At 36.3% G+C, this 24046-nt stretch overlaps 2 protein-coding genes across 2 annotated transcripts in view; both read left to right on the forward strand.

Annotated features, from left to right (window-relative positions):
* mccc2 (methylcrotonoyl-CoA carboxylase 2 (beta)) overlaps positions 1 to 5063 on the forward strand; it is a 28446-nt gene extending 23383 nt beyond the window's left edge. The window contains exons 16-17 of the mRNA XM_038277342.1: positions 1453 to 1538; positions 4486 to 5063. Coding sequence (XP_038133270.1) covers positions 1453 to 1538; positions 4486 to 4603 — 204 coding nt within the window. The 3' untranslated portion in view covers positions 4604 to 5063. The remainder of the gene's footprint in view (positions 1 to 1452; positions 1539 to 4485) is intronic.
* A 7587-nt stretch (positions 5064 to 12650) lies between these two features.
* Positions 12651 to 24046, forward strand: part of tmem8b (transmembrane protein 8B) — a 74238-nt gene continuing 62842 nt past the window's right edge. The window contains exons 1-3 of the mRNA XM_038277343.1: positions 12651 to 12942; positions 19805 to 19994; positions 21254 to 21461. Of these exons, the coding sequence (XP_038133271.1) occupies positions 12666 to 12942; positions 19805 to 19994; positions 21254 to 21461 (675 nt within the window). The 5' untranslated portion in view covers positions 12651 to 12665. The remainder of the gene's footprint in view (positions 12943 to 19804; positions 19995 to 21253; positions 21462 to 24046) is intronic.

Genomic DNA, 24046 nt, shown 5'->3' on the forward strand with positions numbered 1-24046 from the left:
ATTATATCGAAATTATTAAAAAATACATAAACATTTTGCATTTAAGATGGAAAAACATTTTTTTGGTCTGTCAATATGCTCTATCCAGAACCTCCTCGAGACGAAAAGTTTTAGTTTCACATGGTTGAATTTTGTAAAATTATTCTTTAAGGAACATTTGGCTATCGGATTATTAACCTTTTAATCGAAAAAATAATCAACAGATTAATCTATTTGCAAAACAATCATTAGTTGCAGCCCTAGTCTGCAACTAACCGAAGGTTTTTCTAGTTCACGGAAAAAAATGAAAAAATAACTGTTGTTCTAGTCTTGAACAATTAGTAATTTTACAGCTTTTGCACTCTTGTTTTGTATCCACTATTAGGAGATGGTTGTTTAATTTGCAGATATTTTATATAAAAGCCTGAGAGACTTGCCCCAAAGGAAGGTACCACCCACCTCCCTTCTGCCCACACACACATTACACAGCGACAGGGCTTGTACGTCAGTGGTTCAAACTCTGCTTAAAGTGAACATAAAAAGGTTAAGATTAGACTTTTCTCAGCTAGAATGAATAAACAATCATTTATAAATATAGACAGATAAAATTTGCAGCCCAGAAGCAGTGGATAACACCGGTCTTAAAAACTGACAGGTTTTTGTTGGTGGATATATGCTTTAAATTTCACTACTCAGCCTATTTATGTTGAGTTTAGATTACGTACTGGTAGAATCTGTTTACAAATTAAATGACCTGCAGAAGTGACTGATTTGGCTTGAGAAGGCAGCGTGTTTATTTAGAATAAAGAGGTGAATGTATAGGCATTTAAAATGTTAGCTTTACCCTTTTTAACAAATACATATCCTAGTAAATTTAAATGGAGTTCAGTGTTTATAAGTAACTCAGCAAGGAGAGGTGCTCTTCATATCCTGTTCTGGAATAAATTATAAATTCCACTAAAAAGCATATTTATACCCATGATTGTTCTTTTTTTAATCCAAAGTAAAAAGCCTTTTAATTTGTTTATGGTATTTGCCCCAAATGGACTCTAGTCTGAGTTAAGGCCTACTCCTGATCAGCTCAAAATCACATTTTGATCAAAGACCTTAGAATTATTTCAGGAACTTTCCAAGGGCCGCAGAACACCAAATATGTGGAGTCCTTTTTCTTTCAAATATTGCATTAAAGAAGTGCTTCTGATTGACAGCTTGTTCGCCCGTCTCATCCTTGGAGTTGAACTAAAAGCAGTGGGAAGCTTCTGCATTTGCTCAGTTTTTTTTTTTTATCATTTTTTTTTTTCTCTCAAAAAGAATTTGCTCAGTATTTCCAAGTAGATGAAACCGACAAATGAAACGGCCATGTGCTTTCAGCTTTACATTTCAATTTCACCATCAACAATTCAGGCAACCTTTAAAATGCCTGCAGCCCCAGCCCTCATTGATATGTTCTGTTTTTTAACTATTTATTCACAGTTCACAGCTGAACAAGAGGCGGCTATGAAGGAACCAATTGTTAATCGGTTTGAAGAGGAAGGCAGTCCATATTACTCCAGTGCCAGGTGAGATTAGGTCAGGGAGCGGCACATATTGGAAAGCATTCGCTCCATTTATTCATTCCTGTTTGGAAATTCAAGCATTCGAATATTGTTAAAGACAAATGTTGTGATGTTGTGATGGATTAGGTTTTCATTTTTTTATTTTTTTTTATTGATTTTAAAATGTTTTCTAACTTGGAAGTATTTTTCATCTTTGGACCAAGAAACTTATCCTGTCAATATGTGAGAACTAATGCAAACGATTTTATTATTTTTATTTTATTGTTTTGGGTTTTATTTGCTTTCCATTTGCTCTTTTGCAAATGTATTAGTGTGTATGTGAGATGCATCTATCTGTACGTTTTAAAATAGGCCTGCTTAATGGAACTTTTGAACTTCTATGAGATAAAAAAAATCTGTTTTGTGCGGGGGATCTTGCTATCCCAGTTATTTTAAGGCTAAAACTAAACTGGCATTGTTATTTGAGGCCTTATTATGAAGTCTCGTAAGCCTTACTCTGTTTTAAACGAAGGCTGCTGGATGATACCAGCACAGAGTTAAAATCAGTGGGATCTGAAACATCTGGTTTGGACTTATTGTCTTGTTTTGCTTCAACTTAAGTTAAAGCCTGGACTTAAATATTAAACACTGCAAACAATTTGGCATTAGATGAGTTTGGAGTTTAATAATGTTTATTATAATGACCCATGTTATTATTAACACGGGTTCTACAGTAGCTCACTCAGATGCAGCTCGGCCAGCCTTTTTTCCCCCTGCTATTAAAGGCCATTCTGAACGATCGGATCACAGCTACATGCACATAAACAAATGAGAGCAGTCTGCAAGCTTTAAACACCCTCAGCTCAACGATCCATTCTCAATGGGATTCAGAGACTCTTTTATTCATTGTCTTGATGTCAGTAAATGCATCACAAATGCTATTGTTCTTCTGCATAGATGACAGAGTAGACAGAGAGCAATGGTCTAGATATCCGTTAATGACGTTTCAGTCCATGTAGAGATGTTCTGTTTATGTTCTGATAGAGTGGTGAATCTTTATTTTCATGTCAGACTGACTCTGACAAACAAGCTCTGGTGACGCTTTTAATGCTGCTCCATTATTGCCTACTTAACACTGCAATTATTTCAGCAATTGCTAGTCATCAGACAGGCTGCATTACAGACTATATTGTGCACATACAGGTGCATCTCTTTTGATTCCTTCCTTCCTCCAGTCATTTTACTTTAACACATGCTGATTAATCTGTTTGTTTTTTTCTAGGTGAAAAACAACAACAACAATTCGGTTTCTTAGTGAAAATTTTATCAAAAGACTAAATAAAGGATGTTTTAATACTGAGATGTTATTGAAAAATGTACACTAAAAAGTTTAATTGGGTTGGAAAGGGTCCTTAAGAATCATCCCTCTATTGAGAACTGAATCCATGACCATTCTATGTTGTAGGAAAGAATCACAAGTTGTGGAATCCCACTGGAGTCACTTCAGTGCTGACCTCAGATTTTTTTCTTTTTATGTGCATTTTGAAGAATTTGCTACAGATAGGAACCGCAGAATTTGAATCAGTTGACTAAATTTTGCAAACATTTTTATGTTCACCTGAGGTGTTTTTATTTTTTTATTTTTTTTCGAAAAAAAGGAAATAATCCAAAGAAGATATGGAAGCATATTTATCAAATAAGTTCTGACGTAGCAAACATTCACCTCACATGACCGATCAGCTGTTTGATGATCTTAATGCCAGCATTAAAACAAATGGCACATTCCTGTTTATTACAAGTGGGAAAATGTCTTAATTTGTTTTTTTTACATTTTGAAAGTTCATTCAAAATTGGATTAAAATACGGCTACTGATATCTTTAAAACATGAGGCTTCAACTATAGTAGTCCTTTTATCCAGCACAAAGGGGCTAAGGTGAAATAGGGACTTGGACTGTAACTGGTTGTTCCAAAGTCATTTTTCCAGATGAAGGTAAATGTAAACATTCATTTGGTCCCACTTGTTTAGATCAATCCTTGGATCCTGTTACTGAATAAAGTTTGTTTGATATTCCAATTAAATAATAAATGACTGTAAAACCTTAAACAAATGCTAAATATTCCAGAAAGCTTATCTATTCCTAGTGTCCTGATAGCCACATTTTGATATAACATGACATTTTCTTTCCACCCTGGCATACAGGTTTTTGTTATTTAATTAAATTCAGAATCAATTAACAGATAATTTATTGATCTTGAAGAGAAATTAAATGTTGCAACTGAGTTTTTTTTTCTTTAGCTAGCTGTTATAAATTTTAATAGCTGTTGGCAGGAACGATGTCCTGTAGAGGTCTGTCTTAGAGCCGATTTGCAGAATCCTTTGAATATTTACTGTTGCTGTTCAACAGTCTCCCTCAGGGTTATCCATACTGTTCTTCATTCTATGAAGAATACATCTTTGTAAAATCCTCTCTAGAGGAGTTCCTAGAACAGCCAGCTTTGTGGAGCACATTGGGCCAGAGCATTACCAGTTTATCCCACTTGCTTCAAAGCACTGACTTGGCGATGCCTGAAGCCAGTGCAGCGGAGGACAGCATGACTCACAACTGAGACATATGTCTGAGTGAGTTGTATTTATACCCAAATGTGAGGCTAAGATGACGAAAGCCTGTAGTGCTTGTACTATTTAAGCCAATAGAAAGATTCAACTGCAATTTGCACTTTTTAATCCTACGAGGGTTGCATTAAGACTGGTTTAGGAAAAAATATTGAAGAGCTAAAAAAGCTAACTTAAAAATTTAAAGAAAAAAAACACAGTAAGATTAAAACAAAACCCCACAAGCCCAGGTTATGCAAACTATCTGCAAAATAAGTAGTTTATGAGATGAGCTAAAATTTCTAATAATACACTTTATTCTAATAAGGAATATGTGTAAAATTGTGAAACTCTTTCTTTCTTTGTTCTTTTTACAGATTGTGGGATGATGGTATCATTGATCCAGCAGACACTCGTCTGGTTCTGGGACTGAGCCTCAGTGCAGCTCTCAATGCGCCATCAAAGAGGACCCGCTTTGGAGTGTTCAGGATGTAACTTTCCTGTAGTTTTTGATGTATATAGACACATATTTGTAGTATAAATTGAAATATGTGGAAAACAAATTTCAATAGGACAACTTCAGAGGACTTAGTTTTTTGACTAATTGTCGTTGTGGGACATTTCCACAGTAAAGTTGTGCCTTTAGTATTACTTTTCCACTGTAAATGTGGCTGTACTTAGAAACATTTTTTTCTTTCTTCAGTTAAATTTTCATCACTTTACTGTAAATGAAGATTAAACACATTAAAACTTCTGTTTTAATTTTCTTTAATCTCTTAATAATGCTAGAGAACATGTGCTCAATAGGGGGCACTATGTAGCCAAGAATAATAGACTGCCTTGTTAAGTGAGACCTACAGGTTTATTTTTTTTTCTGGTTTTTGGAGCTCCTTCATGTTTTTATGTTTTCATAATGCAAGGGAGTTGTCTAACAATAAATAATGTATGTGGTGTACCTCGTGGTAGAGTTTATATAATCTTTAGAGACTGTCTTTCTACATAAAGTCGGGCATTTTTGTATTTCCTCAGCCATTTGCTCTATTCCCATATAGATCAGTTCTCCCTGAGTCTCAGTTTTACTCCAGGGATTTGGAGGATCATTGTATTTACATGCTTGCATGCAGTCGGCTAGTTAAAGTGCTTAACTAGAAGCCCTTCACGCTCCTCTCTGGATGACTGTAGTTTAAGCACTAAGGCTGGGAAATGCTCACCTTAGAGAGGGAACAGAAATAACTGAGGGCATCATGTGGGCATGAGTTTATCTGCCTTCTACCCACGCCTCCTGCTCCAAATGTCACCGTAGGAGGCTTTCCAAAATCTCACATCATGTCTTCCAAAATTGTGGTCATTCTGCAGATATAAGAGTGAATATTTAAGGAATACTTTAGTGTAATGAAAGTAATAGCATGGAGCATTGAAAGATTTTGATTTCTCATTGGACATTCTAGAATTTGTGTATTTATACTGTTTTAAGAAAAACTGCGAACCCAATATGTAAAACATTCATCTGATGTGCATCTTCCAGATCTCTGACAGTGATTGTATTTGTTTCGTTCAGAATATCTGGCAGGAGTTCGATTTTTCTTAAAAGTGCTTGCTTTGCCTCCAAGGTTCACAGCCTTTCTTGGCTTGTATCGGATTAAAAGGCAGTTGAGACAAACGGCCAGACAGACGAGCGCTCCGAATAACAGCGATGTGTGGATGGTTTATCTAAGAGAAAATAAAATGTCTTTAGGCAACTGAACAAAGATGAAACTGGTGAAAGAGATTAAAGTCAAGTGAGGATCATTGAAGGCAACAGTGCAGCAGCGTGTGGCATTTCATTACATTAAACTCATCAAGAGGATTTATTTCAGTCAGTTGAAAGTGTGAAATATTGATCCATTATCCTTGGGGTGATGGGTATTTTAAATTATATATTTAAGTTTGAAAATATTTGCTGTCAGCTAATAAAAACCCAAAAGTCAGTTTTCCAGAGAACTTGGAGTTTACATACTGTACATCCCACACAATCATGGGTTAAGGGGCTTACTGGAACTGTCGTTTAAAAAAAAACAAACCCTGATGGCTTAAAGAGTGCTGTTTCTAAGCATTGGAATAAGAATTTAACTCCGGAGAGAAAGATTGAGGTAGAGGAAGGTGCATATGTAATGAGTACGGTAAAGCAACCATTTCACAACTTTAATGGTGAGTAAAAAGGTGTGAAATTTCGGCTGGAATCTGCTCCAAGATCCTTTACACACACACACACACATCTGTTTTCAGGTAATGAGCCACACCTGTCACATCCCATGTGTGAAACTTCCCCTAACCAGGAATGACATCAGAGCTAAAAGGGAACAGGCTTGACTGTTACTTGGTGGTTGAAAATCCTAATTTCATCTCCCATCATTTTCTAGAACCAGGTAACCTGCAGGTGTGGGTCCAATGGGTTTTATCATGGTACAAGTAGAGTCCAGCATTGCAAAGCTTTTTAGAGGTGCTGATCTAATGTTCCAGCAGGTCTTAAGTGACCACCAGACTGCTGTACTTTATCGGTCAGGAAATTACCATCACCTAAGATGAGGTTCTTTGGTCGATTAGAGAGAGAAAAAAAGAAAGTTATGGCTTTCCAGCTTTCTTCTTAACTACATGTCAACGTGCCCCTGGGCAAGGCACTCTACCCGATGTAGTCTGTCTGCTTTTAAATGTGTGTGTTTGAGAGAGAAAATCGGGCTGCAGTTAAAAAATACTTTGCACTCTAAGACTGGAGAAATGCTTCATAAGTTCAGTCTGTTTGTGGAGTGGGAGATGAGACAGCAGTCAGACAGTCTGAAGGTCGTTGTTGAAGCAATCAGCAGTGCCACCGGCTAAGAAGAAATCCATGCTTGATTTACATCACTCAGACTCTATATAAGCTCTACTTTTTTTTACAGAGCTACATCAGTATTTCTGTGATATCTTGTTTTTTTTTTTTTCAGCTGTTAAAACTAAGCAATTTTATTCCAAATGTCTGGTCTAAACAATTGTTTTTTGGTGCTTAGAGCTAAAGTGGGATTTGAATTTTTGTTTCATCTGAATGCAGATAAGAATTTGTGCTGAAAGCTATCCTTAAAACAACAGAATCATGTTTTTAAAATGGAATAAAGCTTAGACTTCTTTTTATTTTTATGTAAACACAAGAATTTAAGCACTAAAAATATAAAATTCAGTAAAAAAAACATTTGACATTTATTCTTAATCTAAAGAAGTAGAAAGATAATTTCTGGGCTGTTAAAAAAGACCAGTGTCTGCAAATGTGTAAAGATTGAGATTTTTTGTAAATCCCTTTCTTAATTTTTATTTCCAGGAACTGCTTCCTATCTGTGCTTCATAAACTCAACAAAGAGTTATTCAGCCTCAATCAAATATTCTTATTTTCTCTTGGCTTAAAGCATCATGACCCTGTAACTGTTTTTACAGTATGTGAAGAAGACTAGATTGAAGTATAAATCTGAGCCACCATACCCCATAGACGTAATACACAATAATGCCTGCATTGACTCATAAAATGTTGATTAATTTCTCTTTAGGTTCATCATTTTTCTCCTATTAACTGTGTTTATATAGGAAAGTTCACTTTGTTACAGTACCTAAAGACAATTGATTTCCGTGAAACTGTTTATTTTATTACTGTCTTGGCTATTGATTGATTAATCTGAATGATAATTTTCTCTTTTTTTTGGCATTTCCTTTGCTTTTTAAATTTTACAGCTTTAGACCTAGTTGTAGATTACCATCTTATAATGTCCTGTGCTTCTTTATATGTTTTAGATTTTCAGCTGTCTTTAAGAACAGCTTTTATTTTTGAACAAAGCTGCTTGCTATTGTTGCATTGGACTGATGCAACCGACAGATTTCAAGATATTTTTGATTATCTGCTGTGGAATTTTCTAAGAACTGGGTTCTACTCTAAAAACCTCTGCCAAAAATGTTTTGAAGCTTTTGAACACTGGTTTTCTGTTGAGGGTAAAACACAATGTAGAATAAAATTCCAGTCCGTTTTCTGCCAGGTTATATGAGGTTAAACCTTTAATACTATGCTGTAATAAAAATCCTGGCGGACATGTTCTATTTTTCCTCAGATTAAAACTTTAAACCCTAAAACCCACCAACAAGAAGCCTATTCTCTAAATGGGAGCTGTTTCAGCAATTCCAACGTTGTGATTATATTTAACTTTAGAAACTTGACTTAAAAGTTAATGAACCAACAAAAAGGATTAACAAAAGAGTAATATGAAATATCTTGCACATTTACTATTATAAGTTAAGTGCAACCACAGCAGAAATGTTACTCCACCTGTATTATAGAAACCAGAAGAAATGTAACATAATCTTGAATTTTTTTGGATGCAACTATTTTTCCACCCAAAGTCCAAGACCTGGCCCATTTTGGGGGGAAATAAATTGTCTTTAAAAACAGCAAAATTTGTATTTGTTTTTCATTTATATTGGACTTTTTTGGCATTAAAATAATTATATAGTTTTATATCATCATCTTATGATGACAGCTGTGCAGAGAAATGAAACAGCTTTATTATGTCTAATCAAGGCAGCCAAAAGTAAATTGGGTATATTTACTTTAAGAGAAGATCCTGTACTCAAAGTTAAGGCAATAAAATTATGCATAAAGATTTAAAGTGCAAGTTTGAGCTAGATTACTGGGTCAGAATATTTGTAAAACCCTTTTTCCTGCTCTGCAGTTCTTAGTCTCTATCAAATATGGCCCAATTTCTCAGATTGGTAAAGAGATCAGCATTGTTTTAGATAAAAGGTGTTGAGGTTTGTTTTGTATGGAGATGAATAGCCCTTGGCAAAACTCGGGGAGTCCATGCTGACTGAACTCCATCGTTAAGGTATTAAAGGGTATGTGAGCATTAGAATTTGACCACAGTTGTAGTTTTTGCACAAATAGTGAGTTGGGCAATCTGCTTCTTCTGCCCCGTCAATTAAGAAAAAAGTTGGAAGAAACTGATTTAACACATGACTAAATTAGAAACTTCGAAGAGTTTTCAAAGACAAAATATGGGTTAACATACAGGTGCTGGTCATAAAATTAGAATATCATGAAAAAGTAGATTGATTTCAGTAATTCCATTTAAAAAGTGAAACTTGTATATTATATTCATACATTACATACAAACTCATATATTTCAGATGTTTATTTTGTTTAATTTTGATGATTACAAATGACAACAAATGAAAATCTCAAATTCATCATATCAGAAAATTAGAATATTACTGAAGACCAATAAAAACAAAGGATTTATAGAAATGTTGGCCAACTGAAAAGTATGAACATGAAAAGTATGAGCATGTACAGCACTCAGTATTTAGTTGGGCCTCCTTTGGCCTGTATTACTGCAGCAATGCGGCGTGGCATGGAGTCGATCAGTCTGTGGCACTGCTCAGGTGTTATGATAGCCCAGGTTGCTCTAATAGTGGCTTTTAGCTCTTCTGAATTGTTGGGTCTGGTGTATTGCATCTTCTTCTTCACAATACCCCATAGATTTTCTATGGGGTTAAGGTCAGGAGAGTTTGCTGGCCAATTAAGAACAGGGATACCATGGTCCTTCAACCAGGTACTGGTAGCTTTGGCACTGTGTGCAGGTGCCAAGTCCTGTTGGAAAATGAAATCTGCATCTCCAAAAAGTTGGTCAGCTGCAGGAAGCATGAAGTGCTCTAAAACTTCCTGGTATGTGGCTGCGTTGACCCTGGACCTCAGAAAACACAATGGACCAACACCAGCAGATGACATGGCACCCCAAACCATCACTGACTGTGGAAACTTTACACTGGACTTCAAGCAACGTGGATGAGGTGCCTCTCTTCTTTTCCTCCAGACTCTGGGACCTTGATTTCCAAAGGAAATGCAAAATTTACTTTCATCAGAGAACATGACTTTGGACCACTCACCAGCAGTCCAGTCCTGTTTCTCTTTAGCCCAGGCAAGAGGCTTCTGACGCTGTCTGTGGTTCAAGAGTGGCTTGACACAAGGAATGCGACAGCAGAAACCCATGTCTTTCATACGTCTGTGTGTGGTGGTTCTTGAAGCACTCACTCCAGCTGCAGTCCACTCTTTGTGAATCTCCCCCACATTTTTGAATGGGTTTTGTTTCACAATCCTCTCCAGGGTGCGGTTATCTCTCTTGCTTGTACACTTTTTTCGACCACATCTTTTCCTTCCCTTCGCCTCTCTATTAATGTGCTTGGACACTGAGCTCTGTGAACAGCCAGCCTCTTTAGCGATGACCTTTTGTGTCTTGCCCTCCTTGTGCAAGGTGTCGATGGTCGTCTTTTGGACAACTGTCAAGTCAGCAGTCTTCCCCATGATTGTGTAGCCTATAGAACTAGACTGAAAGACCATTTAAAGGCTTTTGCAGGTGGTTTGAGTTAATTAGCTGATTAGAGTGTGGCACCAGGGGCCATCAATTTTGAACCTTTTCACAATATTCTAATTTTCTGATATGATGAATTTGAGATTTTCATTTGTTGTCATTTGTAATCATCAAAATTAAACAAAATAAACATCTGAAATATATGAGTTTGTATGTAATGTATGAATATAATATACAAGTTTCACTTTTTAAATGGAATTACTGAAATCAATCTACTTTTTCATGATATTCTAATTTTATGACCAGCACCTGTATTTCATTTGTTGTAAAGCCCATCTGAGATTCATGTAGAACAGATTATTGAAAAATAATTCTAGCTCAGAGTTTGAGGCTCAAATACCTCAGGTCAGATGGGGCTGGGTTATATCTATTACCTGGAGGAAAAGCAAGCTGCCAAAGGCAATGGGATCTTTTGGGAACTGTGGTTCCTTCCATGTGTGTGGATGTTACTTAGACATGTATGCAGACTGTCTGCACTGCTGGATGATCAAAACTTTGCACAATGCAAAAACGAATCACAGAGTGTTTGAAGAATGGTTTGAGTTGTTGATCCGGATCAGCAGATCTCAGTCTGATGATTTAAACCTACAGCTGCTAACATTTTGGTACCAGGTAGAAAAACCTGCAAGGATGCAGCGGAGTAAATGCCACAATGGTCTTCAAATAACCAACATGCTACTGAGTAGGTGGTCATAATGTTGCGCCTGTTAGAGAATGTATTTCAGGAAAATGGCAGATATATCAAATCCATTTCGTTGAACTTTTCTTTGTTACTTTTACTTGTCACAAACTCATATATACCGTCTAATGGACTACAAATCATGCTTTCTTTGTCCAACTGCAATCATTTGTTCAATAAGCTATTCAGGCAGACCTCATTCAGGAGCTCATTCACTTTTCAGCAAATCTGCTTGGATTGCTCTGACTCATGGTGAGACAACCCTAAAACCAGAGTATGAGTTATTTCCACTCTTCAGCTCCAGGAAATAGGCCATTATCGACCACAATGATTTAGATTAACTGATGAATCGCATGCGGATGGGTAGAATGTTGTCTGATTTTTATCTTTGAAATATTTCAATTAGTACAAACTAACCACTGATCATACAGTAGGTTATCTTTCATTCCTATGCCTTGCCAGTTTATTATGGATCCTTACAACCACTCTTGCCTCTAGCCGGACCTGCACTGACGATGTTGATAGAAGATGGAGCTGCGACCAACCTTAAGAAGATGGAGGGAATAAAAACCAGCATGTGTATCTCTCTTTAATAAATTTCCCCCTATCTTCTGATCAGTGTTATCAAAAATAAGTGAAGTATGTAAAGTCCCTTTAAGTTTATTTTAATTATTTCTAACAGTTAGGGATTTGAACTTTGATTGGTTCCATTTTTATACTTCCTGACCTAGATTTTCTGCTGTGTTTGGATCTTTTAAATGTTTCATGACTCTGCTCTGGCCAAGCCGGAACCATCATATGTGGCTTAATATCTGAATGGAGACCTTTGGTGTACAGATATGATGAAGAAATGCTTACCTCCTATGCAAGTTACTAAGCTGTGGCAGGAAAACCAAAGTATTTAGTGGACAGCTAATTCCTGCACCCCCCCCCCCCCCCCATGTAGAATGCTATTTATATGTACTTTTCAATTTTTGTATGGTGTTGTGACTACAAAAGATAACCTAATTGCTAAAAAAAAAAAAAAAATTTTTCTTTATGTCTGAAATTAGTTGTTTCCCCCCCCCCCCCCCCCCCCCTATAATAGAATGATATCATCTAGGCGTAGGCTAATCTTCAATAACTTTTAATAGAGGTGATTCACTCTGAAATATTGACTAAAACTAACAAAACAAAACAATCAAACAAAAACTGTAAGAATTCCCTTAGATCACCAATGCAAAAATGTTAAAGTTCATTAAAGGACTTTGTAGGAATGAGTCCACTATCCTCACTAACTTTCTGTGTCGGGTCCCTGAGGAAGTGGAGGCTCCATCCCTCCTTCAGGGGGGGCAGCTGCAGCCTCTGTAGTCCTCCCTTGTCTCCAGTGTGCGGTGGCCCGGCGGAGGCTCCGGCGGTGACGAGGCCCTGTGCTGCAGTCCACGTCTGCAGCGTCCACCGTACAGACAGGGCCGCTGCTCCAATGAAATCGCTCGACATATTGAGGTTGTCAAATCAAAGCCAAAGAGGAGGCGCGGTTCACGTCGTCGTCGGAGTGACGTCATGCACAAACAGCTGGTCGCTGGCTGATAATCAGAAAAAATGTAGACCAGGAGAGCTCCTCAGACCTGCAGCCGGGCTGGAGCCCTCCTCACAACTCGTTCGGCTTTTAACGATGTTGCAGCTGGAGCGCCAGGGCTGTGGATGTAGCCCTCCGAGGCTCCTCTTGCTTGTTTACACCTTTTTCTGCGCTGTTGGAGGTGAGTGGCTGTGTCGCTCTATCCGCTGCTGCTGCTTTGATTCGCGGAGCTGTTCCTTTTGTTGGTGGTGCTGAAATCCACCGAACTAAAGCAGCAGTAAGCCGCGGCGGTGAGAGCACCGCATCCCGGCTCTGGTTCAGTCCTTGGAGCATCCATCCCTATCAGCTTCCGGCTGATAATAAAAATTATCCTGTAAACAAATATGAGGAAAATAGAGCTGCCAATTATGTTTCACTCTAACAAACGATACTACAGTAAACATGTATCGTTTATAAAACTGCAACAGGGAGGAAAAGGCGTCAGACTGGACCTTTATGTTCCTAACTTTCTTCGTTCTTTTTCATTTGTTTATTTTACACAGAAAAAAAATTATAAATTAGGCAAATGTGGTTATAATCGTAGTGACTTTGAATCTCCAATTTAACAATGTCACTTCTAACTAAACTGAGATGACAAAATCAGATAAAGTGGTAGTTTTCAAATCAGTGTTTCCCTTTATCTTTTGTAAATAAGAAAACATTCCAACAGATTATAATGAGTTGTAGTATTTTGTTTTGATGTGTATGATTTTGTTGTCCCTTGGATGCCCACCCAACAGCATGCCATTGCCAAACATATTAAAATCTATGTTCTGGATTCTCGGGCAAACAACAAAATGTACAGTAGGACAATCTGTACTTTTTTTAAGCATCTGTCTGAGAATGTTGCAAACTTGTTGCTGTTTTGCTCCACCAGCTTCTTCTAACTTTACTGCATACCGAATAGAATTATATGAGGTTCCTTATTCTTATTTGCCCCCCCAGTTTTATAGGTGATAAATCGGGTTATTTTACTCGTGATCAAAGTGGAACTGTGCGAATGTTGTAATTTAGAGCAGAAGGTCTACAAATCCTTCTGACTGTGAGTTATTTTCAAGCCATTTGCTTTTGGTGGGTGTAAGCAGCAGGGTGAAGTAACCCCCACCCCCCATAAAAATCCATAACAGCAGCCTCTTATTATATTTTGCCGTTAAGAAATTAAAGTTTGCAGACAGCCGTGTGAAATGTTTACGCATAAATCTCCTGTTGAGATGACAAAAAGCAGGATTATGTCTGTATTAAGCCTCTCTTCCAGGGTAAGAGACAGTGGTAGGGAGGTGCTCCTTGAAAAGATTACCAAAAAAACAGGAGCATGCTGCAAGAAAGCCTGTAAGCACTAAGATGCTTTTATCTTCTGATGAGATGTCTTCATTAAGCTGGCAAACAAAACAAGCAAGATGTTTTCAGCTCTGCGTTAAATTGATTTTTGGTGTCACTGAGGCTTGGACTGTTCGGATTAGAATTTTACAAATCTTTTTTTTTTCATATATAATGCATTCAAAAGAAAAATCTGCTAAAATTCGAAGAAAAGGAATTCTTGTATTTATATACATCCACTTAAAAATGTCTGAATTTTGCAAATTTAACAACAGCTGCTGCAAATATGGTATCTCACATTTCCAAATATTTATTGAGCTCTAATTCCCTTGAGATACCCTACTATAGACCCGCTGTAAACATGCTGGCAGTTAGACATAGGCACACATCTGTGGGTGCACTTATTAATTTCAATCTTTTTGGATTTGGCTGCAGCATCCTAAATAACTTCTGCAGCCCACATAAAGAGCTGAAAATTTCAAATTAATTTTGGATGCTATGCACAAACAAACAAAACATAAATTAAAAACTAATTGATTGGAATCTGAAAGGAAGCAAAAATATTTTTATTATTTTTACTACAACCAGTAACCTACAGGGCCTTGAATAAATGTTTATCATTGTAAATTTTTATCACATTAGAAACACATTGTACATTTTTATCACATTAGAAATACAAACTTGTATTCTCTTATCATTTTTGTGATAAGTCAAGCTAAAATAGTACATAACAGCAAGGGGAAAGGAAGATTAAAATCTAAAAAATAGAAATATTATTGCAAATAAAAATCTGAAAAGTGTGGCATACATTTGTTATCAGTCCACCATGATTAAAACTCACAGCCATGTTTCAGTGCGATTACACCTGCAAATGTATTCATGTTTCAGCTTTGAAATCTCAAGGTTTTCCAAAAACAATCCAAGCATTTAAATATGCTTTGATCAGAACCATTGTATAGTAAATCTGGTTGTATGGTCCTCTAACGGGTTTTCTTCCAGGATTGCCCTGTGTTAAGCACAGGGTCAGCCTTTCAAACCCTCTGACCAACGTTCCTACTGGAAGTGCCCTCTTTATGATTCTGCCCCCACTATTTTACATTGGGAAATTGTGTTCAGGGATCATATACAGTGTTAGTTTTTCTAAGTGCTTGGCCTAATTAATTTGTGTTTTATGATAATATTCAATTGTGACTTGGGATATTTAAAACCAAATCTTTAGTAAACTATTACTTCTGCTCTATGGTTGATTCTCAAGTGTTACAAGGGTTTATCACTCCTTGTAAGTGTATTGTTCCATAACATTTATTTCATGTTTTGTTTTTTTTGTTTTTTGGTTTTGTTGTTTTGCTTTTTTTCCTTTGTACAGTGACTTTGTGTTATGAAAGGAATTTGTGGCAAAATTAATTTATGGTATTATCAAGTAAAATAAATTAAATTTAGAAGCTCTAATATGAATAAGTGTTTAAATGGTGTGAATACTTTTACAGTTTTTTTCACCTCACAGTTTTTGCCCTCCCTCTTAGATAAATGGGAGACTTGCTTTGCCTACTAATAAGCTAACTGCTTTAATATAGAGATCTCTTTTCAGTTGTGTAATCAGTGTCCATTGTTAGACTTGTTCAAGATGATGGAATACCCGGGACTTTTTTCTTTCTGCCTCTAAACCAATGTCCCATTATTTAGTTTATTTTTAGATGTTTTAGAAAGACACATTTTCTGTTTTGCTAGAAGATACAGGAACTATGCCAGAGTTCTTGTGTCACTCTTATCCTTTTGCACTTTTGACTTTGACCTCAGGCGTTTATTTCAAGAGTCAAAAAGCTATAGGGAATTTACTCTGGAGAAGCTTAACACTAATGCTCAAAATTCAGAACAAACTGGCACAGGAGAGTACTAGATATTTAGCAGCTTCTATGGGATTAGGTTTGAGCACTGGAGAACAAGCCACTGCTCTGTTTTAGCTTCTTTATATAGTAATCAAATTTGCCTTTAGTTACTGTGTGTGAAAATCTGTGAACACTTTTAGAATTGGTCATCGAGTGAGGGGGTAGAAACATTGGAGGAGGCCAATTTTATATATTTTTTTTCTCTTTTGTTTTTTTACACAGACATTCAATAATATGACACATTCAGCAAAATCTTTTCTTTTGTGCATCCAGAAATCAGCTCCTGTTCAGCTTACAGGGTCATTTTTCTTCACTATCTCCTCATAGTAAAGAAGTTTAATTAAACAAAGCAAAAAAAAAAAAAAATGTAGCCACATATGAGCTCATAGCACTATGAGCTTGCTTACTGTATTGCCTCGACTCTTAAACATATTTGTTTTCCTTTTTCTTTTCATCCTTGAAACACTTCTGTCGAATTTGATATTTTTCAACAAATTGTAATTTGTACTTCTGAAAAGTGAAGAGATGTCATCATTAGTCTTGTAAGCGCAGGATGTAAGAAGAGATCTACACAAACAGAAAGAGAAGGTGTTATAAATGAAACGCATTCCCTGCAAATGAAAAATCCCCGTAGTTCCTGTGGAAACCTGCTCCCTTTGCTGCTGTTTATGTTTATGATAACACTTATGCTTTATGTGCTTGTGTGGCAATTAACTGACTCATGCAGTTACCCGCAGATTTTGCCCACACACAGGGTATCTTGCCTCTGTGTCAGATCAGCCCAGCTAGGTAATGTGGCAGATTACACCTGCCCGATGTGCTTTTTATATGCAGAAGTCTCTGTGGATGTAATCCTAGGATTTACAATTGTGCAGAATGCTAGTAAAGCATATTCATTTGCTGCTTTAAATGCCGTTTGAAGGCTGTGATCGCAAATTTGGCAGATGTAAACTGCTAAAGCTGTTTTTTTTTCAGAATCAAGGAGTAGTTTTTTTTTGCATTTATGTGTTGAAGAGAGCCTATGGAATTATGCATGCAAACATCCATAAATTAGAATATATATGAAAAAAATTCTATTTTTCACAAAGTCCATTCAAAAAAGGAAACTAATGTTTTAGATTTATTTCACCCAAGGGGGATAATTTTTTGTTTATTCCTGTCTCAATTTATTTCAGTTTCATTTTGATGTATACGGTTTCCAACTATATTTATGGTACTGCTTGTTTCAACTGTATTTTAAAGATTTTTCTGTGATGAACTCCAAATCTTTGAGAATAGAAGACCTCCTTTCTATACTCCTCATCTTTAGCTCCCTTCTTACGTTCCAAAGTCAAGACATTATTATTATTATTATTATTTACATAATTTTTGTTTTTCTTCTCTTGAAACATTATTAAAATCAAAATCTGCTGGGGGTATGGAAAATTTTGGACTTTAAATGTTAAATGGGCTTATCTTTAGTTTATTTTAAGGCTAAGGGTCTTAGAAACAGGATCGCAGTCTGTCCAGTTCTTTGGTCTGAAACCTTTGTGAAGTATACAAAGAGCTGTCATTAAATCCCTTTAAATATCTGCAGTCTCTAGTGAATCGGGTCAATTACCTTTACATCCAGTGGCACAAGATCAGTTCAGACTCATTCAGAGGAACAAACATTTATTGTTTCTATCTTGACGTTAAGGAAAGTTTAAAAATATTTTTTTTTTCTGCAGAGAAAGTCAGATAAGCTACTAAATAATTGCATACAACACAAATTATTAAGGTATTTACCAAATTAAAGAGTGATGGTGGTGATTTAAACTTAAAAAAAAGTAATTATAACTGCCATCATGATCCCATAGTAGTAACATTCTGTAAAAAAAAAGAGTTTTGTCTGGATCCTAAAAACATGTTGCTTTGCAGGAACTCACCCAGTGTGAGTAAAAATGGAAGAAGAAAAAAAAAGTCTCCTAATTGGGTCATTCTCTTCATCTACTACAGTTTCCTTTGCATTCCTGACAGCGAATGGAGGGTGTCTAAGGCAACAGAACAATGTAGCAATTATAATCTCCATGCTGCTTCTTTGTGAAAAGATTCTTTATAATAAAAAGGATATTACTTGTTAGCAGGACTGCAGGTTAAACAATAAATTAAGATGTGTGAACGATATGATAAATATCTACCTTTTTGCACAATATGACTCTTGCTTATGCAGAATATTACCTCTATTTGTCTTTCTGCACGGTAAAAAAAAAGAGTGGAAGAATAGCAAAATGTTATTAGGTAGTTAACTAATCAGGCTATCTGCACAGGTAGGGCCTCCACTCTTCTATTTAGCTTTTGTTACTTGCCAATTGTAGTTTTAAAACACTGCCAGCTTACAGCTTTGTTCTATTTGATGACCACTTGGTGTCAAGCTCCTGGCTATATTCTGATACAAACAAGAAGGATTTGTATGAACATCTCAACAGCATATCCTGTGAGCAAACCTACATAAGAAAATGAGGGTATCCGAAAATAAAAGGCATACACATTTTCCATTAGAATTACAAATAAATGACTGTTTTTCCAAAATTATAAATGACAAAATTTTGAGAATGTACATATGCGCCTGTAGTTGTGAGTCTGTTTGTGTGCAAGCTTGGCTTCACCTGAGGGAAAGATTAGGTTAAAATGCAACCAGCCTGGAGTGCTAATACCGGTATTAGTTTAGGCATGATGAGTTTCTATATGCATATTATCTTTTAATATTTATAGCTGTAATGATGGTTTAGTCCATAAATCCTACCTTATTATAAGTATAAATTTTTTTCTGATCAAAAAAATGAAATAATCAAAGGTCTTAAATTGCTTTTAGTAAGCAAGTCTAGTTGCCCTTTTTTAGTGTCCAGCTTCTGTTATTATGAGCAAAGTTCTCTTTGCTTAATATTGGCAGAGAAAACTCCACTCTCTCTTCCTCTAGCATGCCATTAAAAAGACTTTCCACTAATTAGATGATGGGAAATTTAGGGGGTTTGAAGTTGGAATCATTGAATATTTCTTTTGGTACATTAAAATTTCACTGCTTTTAAATTTCTTAAAAGTATGCAAAAATAATGGAACCAAAAGAACAAAAATTGAGGGTGTCACAAAAAAGCAAAATGAAGGAAAAGAAAAGAATTTGAAAGAATGCATTGGCCTAATTTACCATACGCCTCACTGTTCACTGGTGTCATAATGCTTTTGTGTCCTCCTCCATCCTTGTTTTTTACAGTTAAGTCGTTAAACTTCTTAATTAAGAAATATTCTGACAGTAAATTTAAAGTTCAGGAAAGCAGGGACTTGTTGATACAACAGGAGGACTAACCTACAATCTCTGATTCATAAGTAAGGAAAGCGTAAATTCACTGCACCTAAGATGACACCACTCACCTTGTGTAAACTAGCTTAAATGGTAGGTCTTTGCAACTCTGTTACCAGGACTATAAATACGTTAGCCATTCATTGCATAGTTGGATATTTAAGGAAGCAAAGAAGCCTTTCAGTGTTGGAGCATCAAGACATGAAGGTTTTTCAATATTAAGGCAATATAAGCTTTTTTACCATTGGTCCATCTTGCATTTGTAAGTTGTGTCAGAATTTTCCAAAAGGGTTAGGAAATTAGTCATTTATTTATTTATTTTTTTATTAAGAATAAAATTAAAAAGCGATTAAGCATAACAGAAAGCAGAGGAAATTTAGATGCATGTATGTAACATATGAATGAACAAAAAAAAATATTTAACACTTTTCAAAAAGGGAAAAAATTCCAGTGTACTTATTATTTATTTGTTTTTATCCACCCAGATTGCCTTTTTGTGACTGATTACTTCACCCGTACGCCTCGTAAGCTGAATGCTTTCAACTCCTTTGCCAGTGTGGAGCTGTTCCACTTCAATGTGCCTGAAGACACAATGATGGCCGTCTGGAACCTCATCACCTTCAAGGAGCAAGGGGGCACATTTGGGGACAGCTGCCCAAACCGCAATGTGACAGTGTAAGACAATGACTTCAGAGTCATCTCCTTCTGAGGGGAATGAGTTGATAATCATAAGCCTTTTACCTGTGGATAGGTTGGGGGGTTGGGGGTGGGGAGTAAATCTTAGCAAGGTCAATTGTTACCAGCAGCTCAGAATCATAAAGGAGGAACTGCTGTAACGGCAATTGGCATTCGTTTTTAATATTTATTATCTATTTTTATCATAGTTTCTGTTAAAGGCTTACATTTTTGTGTGTCCTTGTGATATTTTAATAAAAAGGGGAGACAGTGCAGTTCATTTGAATTATTCATATTTCCTTCAGATGCTATCTGTGCTCATAGAGCCGATATGTTTATATATGAAATGCCATGAAAACAGTATTTGCTCCCTGTACTGCCACGCTGAAATACTGTAGATCATCTTGGTCTTTTTTAATTCGTATCAAAAGGCAATCTAAGCCCACCTAGCAAGTGTAAAAATGTAATTGCCTCCCTTGTTAAGTCATTAATGACTGGTAATCAACCATATTGTTCTCTTTCAGTTTTAGATGTAATAGATACACTGATCCCTGATTTGTGATGGCAATATATGATTAAGAAGTCCTTAAAATTAACCTGTGTCTTGGAAGGCGTGGTTGTGGTTACATTACGTCTTAACTAAAACATGATATCAACACTCAAACCTGGTTAATATTGGTCTGGTGATTTTGTGATTAAGTGATTTAAGACCTGAGCCACTAATTGTAATTGATGTAACCTGCAACTTCTATTGCAGAATATCCAACCCTCTGTTTGTAGCCTTAAGCTCCAGCTCACTTATTGGAGCACAGCATTGCTTAAAGGACATCAGTAAGTGATTCCACCTTAATCATTACGCAGCTAAAGCGAAAGAGTTGAGTTAAAATACATGGCATGATTTTAAACAGGTTGTTCATCAGCCAGAAAAACAAAGAAAAATGGGGAAAAAAAATCTCTCATCTACAGGCTCATTACCTGCCATTGGAAATCCTTCATGGGATTTATTTCTGCCACAAGTTGCTAAACTAGTTAAGAAGATTAGGGGCAATTACTTTTTACATAGTCTGGTTGCTTTGGATAGCTTTTTCACCTTAAAAATGAGTTCATTTGAAAATTGAGCACGAAGCACAAAAACATAAATCTTTTAGGGGGCAAATACTTTTTTGCCACACTATTCATCTCTTTTTCACGTAAGGCTGTTTTCTGTGTTGTTTATGAAAATGTTGCTTAGTTTTAAAATGCGGCTTTGCTATTAATAGATATTTCAGGTCAGGGGCACCTCCGGTGATCAATCCCCTTTACACCCGCTTCCCTCAAGATACAGTCGTCCCGGGGTCCTTCGCTGTGACCTTGACCTGGACTCTTCCAAACCGAACAACTGGAGCGTTCAACGTGACTAGCCCTCTCCCTGGAGACTGGTTCTTAGCCGCACATTTACCCAAAGATGAGGGCAAGATCTCAGTCAAGGTGAGCCCGGGCATTTATCAAAGCTAACTGTCTTCCCAGAGCTCCACTTACAAACACATGCTGTGAATAAATCTGCCTTGATATTGACCTGGCAGGCCAATACTGCAATTGCTGCAGCCTTGCAGTTAACATGGCTGAAATGTGGAAATCTCCCATCTAGCATTTGGTTTTTAAAGGAGCAAATTAACTGCTTGAGTCACTCTGATGTTGCTCATTACTCATCAGTGGTGACTGGTAACATAATTTTAATGAGATCAACTTCTATTTTTTTCATGCCTGCTTAACTCATTTTTATAGCTCAAACAGAGAAAAAAAATGTCAGTAGGTGCCAAGATTAGTTTTCCAGCAGGTTGTACACAACCAAAAGAAGCAGAACAGAATCAGAGAGTTTTACTTCATCTCATCATGTTCTCCTATTTGGCTGCATAAACGCCTGCTGATTTCCATTTCAGGCAATTTATTTGTGACCAGCACGGTGTTCCATTGTACTTCCTCTGTGGTTTTCCCCGGCTGGCAAAAGAGCACCTAGAGTACACAACAATCAAAAATATCATCTCAAGTTGCCATCAACATCAAATATAAAAAAGAATTGGTTTTCTTTGGGGGGAAATAGGGGATGAGAGCCACAAAGGCTATAAATGGGGAAAGTTTTTGTGTTTACCCCGTAAACATGGAAAAATGGACATTCTGCTTTATGCAGGAATGAAACAGTTTGCTTTGATATGGAAAGTAAAATTCAAGAAATGCAAGCAGTATTGGGAGGACATAAAATGCCTTTTAAGGACAGAATAAGTAGAGCTTTAGCTGCTATTTCCTCAACTTAAAGACGCTATTACTAGGGGTGAGTATTGGCATGGGTGTTGCGATACGATACATGTCCCAATTCTTGGGTGACGATACAATATTATCACAATATTGCATATCAGTATATATTCTGATATTTTCAACTATCAAAATTACATGTATAGATAAAAAAGCATGTGCTGTATATGTTTATCAGAAGATATTGATCATTTAGTTATTTTGGTGAACATGGTGTTTGGGGTTTGAGTCAGTCCACGTCTTCCACTGTGATTGCCTCAACTACAGACATTGTGCTGTGCCTCACAGCAAAAGGACTCCGTGGTGCTATCTACCACAGTGGCGGTGCAGAGGTAGCCTATTTTTCCCTCATTGTTTTAGGTAAAATATTTTGTTTTTAAAATTGATTCTAGGAACTGAAAAATCGATATTATATCAGGCAGCTGAAAATCACAATATATTGTCAAAGCGATTTTTTCCCACACCCCTATCTTTTACTTGCAATTAGAAATGACATTTGCAGCTCCGCTTTGCAACATTTTTTTAAGATGATGTTAAAATGACTTGACAAACTTTCATATTTATGTAGAAAACTTATTTTGTGAATATACTATTTTTAAAGTCACATTTTCGATAACTTATCAATAATATCTTCCAACCTCTTTGATCTGAAATGATAATTAAAATATTGTGAGAAACACTAGTTTGTCTTCACAAAATAGAAAAAAAGAAGAGAATATTATATCATTATATGTTAAAGTTCCTCTACTATCACTATTACTGCTCTATACTTTTTGAAAAATTATTCAATGTAAAATTAAGAAACTAATGGAATAGAAAATTAAGATGTTTAAAATCATTATTACCTATTTAGTCTATTATCTATCTTTTACTGTCTATTTTCTCTTAACACAAGTTTCAAAAAGCAAAAAACTACAAAAAATCTGAAGTCTTTGTCTTTTCCTTTAATGTATCAGTATTGTGACTTTCAGTGTAGCAGTATTGAGATAGCTGCTCCAGGAACAAAGAAAAGTATCAGTTAACCTAGGCTGCTTTTATCAGTTTAACTTTTACACTTGCTGCATTTTAGTGTATTATCTTAGTATTTTCTAGTGACTGTCAATATTAATCCATTTAAAAACTGATAGATGTTCTGAAAAATAATATATATATATATATTTTTTTGTCCACATAAGTGATTCATATATGAGAGATTTTAGTGAGAAAATCTGTGATTTACTGATTCTTTTGAAAAGCACTGACTATGTTTCCATTAAACCCTTCAAAGTGAGCTGTAAGAGAAAGTGATTGAGGAAAGATTTTAGTACATAGAAGAAAACACAAGATAAAACTTAGAGTAGTTGGTACCGTATTTTCACGACCATAAAGCGCACCGGACTAAAAGGCGCACTCTCAGTTATGTGTCCCATTTCTGTATTTAACACACACATAAGGCGCACCGGACTATAGGGCGCGTTTTTTATATACAGGTACATGTCCTCTACTACCTTTAAATACCTCTACTGCGTATTTAAAAATACAGCGGGGGCAAAACTGAGTATGACTGTGCTTTATTCATGTATTTATTACAAAGTATTAATCAATACAGCTGGCCGTGAGACAGACACATCGCAGATGACACAGCGCTGTGGTCACTCCTAAATTAACTTAAAATCCTGAAACCTGCCGACGGAATATGTTCGCTTTTATTACCGGTATCCTGGTGCCTGCAGCTAAAATTATTTAGATGAAAAACACCTGCCAGCAGCCGCGGTGAACGAAAG

This window comes from Cyprinodon tularosa, unplaced genomic scaffold, assembly GCF_016077235.1.
Source record: "Cyprinodon tularosa strain WSP-4 unplaced genomic scaffold, ASM1607723v1 ctg130, whole genome shotgun sequence".
NCBI lineage: Eukaryota > Metazoa > Chordata > Actinopteri > Cyprinodontiformes > Cyprinodontidae > Cyprinodon > Cyprinodon tularosa.